Here is a 5,992-nt window from a genome sequence, read left to right as displayed (position 1 = left end):
ATAAAATTCTTTACTTTTTCATTAATCCTTAATAGCTCAGAATTTATTGACATATTTCTTAATTAAAAAAAAACTACAGTAAGACATCTCATATCATAAAAGAAGTCATAAGATTCATAAGAGCTCTGTGAACAAAGAATGTACAATGAATTACAGTGTGAACAAATAGTATTTTGACAACCCTACAAAATTTATCAGTTCAATAAAATTTATATATTTTGTGAAAACTTTCATGATTAACTTTAAACAATGAATGCTTGAAATGTGATTGCGTCTTGATTTGTATAAACCAGTTTACTTAAAATATAATCAATACTTTAATATATAATTTATTTTTAAAACATAAAAAGAAATTGTAAAAGAAAACACGATAAGTTTAAGTTTTCGTTGTTTTTTCTTTCAAACTTTTAGTAAAATTTGGCAGAAAGAAAATTAGGTTCAAAATATATAAATCCATTTCCTTTAAATTCTGGTTTACTTTGTCGCTTATGAAGAGATAGTTAGAGACGTAACGATTATTCCGATTATACTATTGTAGTTTAAATGAACAAATCGCTTAAATATATGAATTTAAAGTTTTGAATAAAAAATTGTCTACTTATATGAGTCACCCATAAATATTTTCTGAGTGCTGGTGTGGTTCAGTAATTGGATTTGTATACATGCTTTACTTAAAAGAAGGTAGAATTTAAAAATGTCATAGTTTGTTTAATTGATTATTTTTTCAGTGAATGTGACAGTTTGCGATTAAGAGCATTTAGCAAATAACCCATCGAATCAATCCATCACCCTATTAAGAGAAAGGCCAAACGAAACAGAAGAAATACGAAAGCAAATTTGGAAGGAAGGTGGAAGTTGGGCATAAGCTAATACAATGAAAGTTTATTGGGAAAGTTGGTATTTGGGCTCCACAGCTCAAGTTTGAGAAAAGAAGTGTTGTGCTACAAGACGTCTCAGAATCTTGCCAGTGGCGGTCTTGGGTAAAGAATCAGTGATGAATACCTTTTTAGGGACTTTGAAGCTTGCAAGATTCTTCTTGCTAAATCTCTGCACCTCTGCCTCATCTATCTTTGATCCTTCTTTTCGGATTATCGCACACTTTATCTGTTCAAATGTTACATTCACTATATATATAAGTCTTCCACTTAGCTTTCAGACAGCAGTTACGCTAATGCTACTGCATCGTGTCACTTATCTTCTATCAACTTAGTTTTGAGTGACACCAGAAGAAAATAAAAAATGAATACAAGTTCTATAAATTCAAATTAACCAAGGAGCTTAATGTTGATAAATATATCATAACCTCATTAAAACAAAAGTACTCTTTTTATAAAAGTTTTTTCTTTCTATCTTTCTAAAAACACATACCTCTTCGCCATATTTATCATCTGGAACTCCGAATGCAACTGCTTGGGCGATTTCTGGATGAGATAGAAGGACGGCATCCACCTCTATTGGTGATATTTTCTCCCCTTCAAAACAAATCATTTCCATGTAAAAAATGCATAAAACTCTAATATTACTCATACATTTCCATATTCATTTGTTGTATTTCACTTTCCAATATGCATGCCTACCAAAAAAAAAGCTCTAATTTCAATCACATTTAAAAATATGGCATGCCAACATAAAATAAACCATTTAACTTATGCTCCAATTTTATTTATTACCTGACAAATTACACTTAAATACGAAACCCACGGAGTAATGCCACGAGGAAATATTCCACGGCCACTCCGAAAGTTGTTGCCTTATGACTCATAAACATTAATTTGCAACCTTTTTACGTTCCAATACAAATTAAACACCACAAATGTATTCTTTCTTCTTCAAAAAAACATCAAATATCATGTCGATCTTTCTTATGACCATGTAACTTTTTTAATCTCACCATCATCATATAAACTTGTAATTTTTGGGTTAAAATTTTAAACCCTCTAACATTGCAAGTATGTAATGCTGTTTAAGATGCATAAATATGTGGGTGGCATGATAAGTGAGCGGTTGATAAAAGTATAAATATATACCTCCACGGTTAATAAGCTCCTTGATCCGACCCACCAGATGCAAATACCCATCCGAATCAAAAAACCCGGTATCACCAGTGTGGAACCACCCGTATTCAAAGGCAGAAATATTCGCATCAGGGTTATTTTTATACCCTTTGGTAACGTTGGGTCCCCTAATACAAACCTCACCGTTCACATCATTCTTTAGAATCTCACCCTTCTCGCCTAATATTGCCATTTCCTGGCCCACGGGCTTTCCAACGGACCCGGCCCGATGAGGCCCATCTTCGGGTAATGGATTCGTCGACATTAAATGCGACGCTTCCGTCATAGCATAAGCCTCCAAAACCGGTGCCTCAAACGCCTCCTCCAACCGCTCCAATATAACCGGTGCAAGCGAGGCACTACAGCTCCGAATAAACCGGAGCTTCGGGTAAACCGGTTCCGGGGTTTTCAAATGACGCTCCAACAATATTTGGTGTACCGTAGGAACCGCGGTGTACCACGTGGCGTTGTACGTCAACATGTCGCTCCAAAACGAGGAGGCGGAGAACCTCCCCGCCGCCGGGAGCGTCACGGAGGCTCCGGCGGCTAGTGAACTCAGCAACGCGGCGATTAACCCGTGGACGTGGAACAATGGGAGAACGATGACGGTCGAGTCAGACTCAGTGAGTTTGTACACGGACTTGATGTTCTCCACCGACGAGGCCAGGTTGTTCTGCGTCAACGGCACGCCCTTGGGGCGGCTCGTGGTGCCGGAAGTGTGGAGGAACAATGCCACGTCGGCCTCGTCGTTAACGAGTTCGGAAATCGAGGCGGTCGATGACTCGGTGTAACTCAGAGAGAGACTGAGCTCTTCGGCTTCTGCTTCGTCGAGTGAGGCTGTTGATACCGGAATGCTAAGCTTGGAAGCCGCGGCTTGAGCCGGCTCGTTCCCTTCTTTTGATGTTATTAACAGCTTTGACTCCGAGTCGGATAAATAAAACTCGAACTCTTCCGCCGTGTAAGCCGCGTTCAACGGCGCCGCCGTGGCTCGCGCTCGAATAACGGCCAGAAACGTTATAATAAACTGAAAATATTAAAAAAGGATATCGAAATAATAATAGTAAATAAATGAAAGATCAAATAGTTGTTGTTTTCTTTGTGTTCGCAATGAAACAGTGAGGGAGGAGAGGACCTCGACGGTGTTGGGGAAGGTGAGTGCGATGACATCGCCGGGTTTGATGCCGGCGGAGAGGAGGCGTACGGCAGCGCGTTCGACAAGGTGGTGGAGGCGGGAGTGTGTGAGTTGGAATTTGCCTGAGACAGAGACGGCATGGTGGGAAGGGAATATTCCGGCGACGCGGTGGAGCAATCCCGTGAGTGTTGTTGGAGCCTGCATTGTGGTGTGGTTATGATAGGACAGATAAGCATTGGAAATGTGAGAGTGTGATACATATGTATATAACTGATGGTGCCATGTGGTAGGAAGAGGTTACTGTTGCGTAAACATGAAGTGTTCTTGTTCCATACTTAGTTTATTATAGGACAAATATTCTATTCTAGAAAATAACTCTTTTATTCTGTTACACAAAAAAAGTAATTTTTACATAATGCTCTTTTATTGCTCATTATCTTCGTAAATTGATATTATTGTATTATTATAAATTAATATATTATTATATATTTTAATTATGTTTATTGTAATTATTATATGATACTATGCATGCATAGTATTAATGATACATAACAATCATAACCAATAAAAATATCAAAGATAGCATGGTTATTGGAGGAATCATTATTTAATCATTCGTTTGTGTGCCTTCATTCGTTCTTCATTCTCTCAACAACAGTTCACAATCTATTGATTGTCTTCCTCTCTTATTGTATCTTGAAGAGGTCACTACTCTCCTAACCCTAGATCTATATATGAAAATTTGATTAAATTTTAAGATTGAAAGAGTACAATATTTTGATTTTGTCTGACATCATAGAAAAGTGCATTTTTCATAATAGTCACAACTATTACACGAATGTCATGTTATAATAAATCCTTTCTATTTGTCATGAAATATTCTGTTTGAAGTAATACTATTTTATTACTTATAAATAGATGTATTTAAACATGTTCAATTAAAAATGTTTGATTGAATTATTAGTTATTAAAATAATTGGTAAATGTGAAATGGAGTAAATACACTATTTGTATTTTATTTTACTTTTGGAATGCTGTGTAATTATTATTTTTACAACACATAAGATTTGTGAGATTTTTATGTGTAATATAAAAAAAATGTGTAAGTATAATGTTTTTAAAAGAAATGCTAAATTTATGCAAGAATTGAAAAAAAATAATTGGAGTAATAATGTTTACTGAATCGTACAAGTTCTTTTTATGGTTTGAATGAATTAAAGTATATTAGTTAACGGATCTATAACAAATTCCATTTATGTATTAATATTTATTTCATCATTAATCTAAAATTATAGACATAAGTTATTTAAAAAAATATTTAAAAACAAAAATATGTAACATATGGTAACACATATTCAGTATAACTGTTGTTGTATTTATGAATTATTTATTTATTTATCGTTCCTCTTTTTTAAAATCTAAATCTGCAATGATTTATGAATGTATAAATTCTTAAACTTTATAAATATTTACAAGTTATCCACAATTGATTTAAATCTCAGTTATATAATTCAAATAAAACATTTAAAATTATCATTTATTATATTAGTTTTTAATCGTTATTTCTTACTATTGATTTAAGAAATTAAATCATTTATAAGAATAAAAGTTTAATTATTTATTATAATTCTTTTTACACAAAAGTAGTTATTTATTTAATCTATTTCAAACTTAATACATTTATCATATCTAATCATTATAAAAAAAATATTTAATTATAATTTAAATTAATATATACACAATATTTTGACGATTTATTATTATTTATTACTTTAATTATTATTACTAATATTCTAATTTAAAACATAACATATTTATGGTGTGATATATGGGCCAAAATAGGGATGACAACAGGTCAGGTTGGACACAGGCAGTGTCTATTCTCAACCTGACCCGCCGGATAAAATTGTATTTGCTATCCGACCTGCTACCTGCACAGGTACCCGTTTAGAAAATAATTGCAGGTATTTTAAAATCCACGGGTGCCTGCGAATATTTGCAAAAAAAAATATGTTATACATTTTTAAAATAAAATTTAAATAAAATTACAAAAAAAATATAATATAATATAATATAAATTAAAATTTAATTTTAATTAAATTTAACCTAATACAATATACTTTTATTTTATTTTTAATTAAATTTAATTAAAAAATATATAGGTTATTTTTTTTGCGGATAACGGGTACCTGCGGGGCGGGTAGTATACTACCCGTACCCGACTCGTTTAGAAGCGGGTATTAAAATACCCGTTACCCGCGGATAGTAAATATCCGTGAATAGTAACTATTCGCCGCACATTTTATCCACGTATACCCGTGCCTGCATATTTTTTTGTTATCCATAGGCCGAATAGTCAACCGTCCTTCTGTCTATTTCTTTTGTAAATGGTCAAACATATTCAAATGTTAGGTAAACGCTTAAGTTATTGTTGTTGGGCCGTAATTGGACCAGCATTCAAGATATTGTTATTGGGCCAATGGCTTGAGCAATAAACGATTAATAAATTATTAACAGAATAATTAAATATATTGATTAAAGATATTGATAACTGATTTGCAAGGATATGAGTAAATTCAAAAGTAAGTTCGTTTTATTGGACCCATGCTACTTTAATATACTTATAAATAGAAGGTTAAACTAGATGAATAAGTCTGATTGAGTTTTGATAATTTATAGTAAAAAAAACATCATTAATCAGTGTCAGAGTGACTTTTAAAGGTATACTAACATTACATAATAACAAATACTAATTACATAGAAAACTGTGTTTCATCCTGAAATGTCTCTTTGGAGTAGTATCTAT

General features: G+C 33.1%; 1 protein-coding gene across 1 annotated transcript; it reads right to left on the bottom strand.

Moving 5' to 3' along the window:
• Positions 1-772: 772 nt before the first annotated feature.
• Positions 773-3,472, bottom strand: LOC124837499 (oxalate--CoA ligase-like). Its single transcript, XM_047312873.2, has 4 exons — positions 3,187-3,472; positions 2,028-3,078; positions 1,369-1,472; positions 773-1,104 (listed from the first exon to the last, which is right to left on the bottom strand). The coding sequence occupies exons 1-4, from the start codon at positions 3,388-3,390 to the stop codon at positions 916-918; spliced, it is 1,548 nt and encodes a 515-aa protein (XP_047168829.1). The 5' UTR covers positions 3,391-3,472; the 3' UTR covers positions 773-915.
• Between the last annotated feature and the right edge of the window lie 2,520 nt (positions 3,473-5,992).

This window comes from Vigna umbellata, chromosome 8 (genome assembly GCF_029865625.1).
Source record: "Vigna umbellata cultivar VRB3 chromosome 8, Vumbellata_1.0, whole genome shotgun sequence".
NCBI lineage: Eukaryota > Viridiplantae > Streptophyta > Magnoliopsida > Fabales > Fabaceae > Vigna > Vigna umbellata.
The sequence above is the reverse complement of the archived record's forward strand: the minus strand, read 5'-3'. Positions and strand labels throughout refer to the sequence as shown.

Excerpts from the sequence above, each read along its gene's own strand:
- LOC124837499 (XM_047312873.2), bottom strand. The coding sequence starts at position 3,390 with ATGCAGGCTCCAACAACACTCACGGGATTGCTCCACCGCGTCGCCGGA. Across the intron at positions 3,079-3,186 it reads CCTTCCCCAACACCGTCGAG|TTTATTATAACGTTTCTGGC; the intron begins GTCCTCTCCTCC and ends TAATATTTTCAG. Across the intron at positions 1,473-2,027 it reads GGAGCTTATTAACCGTGGAG|GGGAGAAAATATCACCAATA; the intron begins GTATATATTTAT and ends TTTGTTTTGAAG.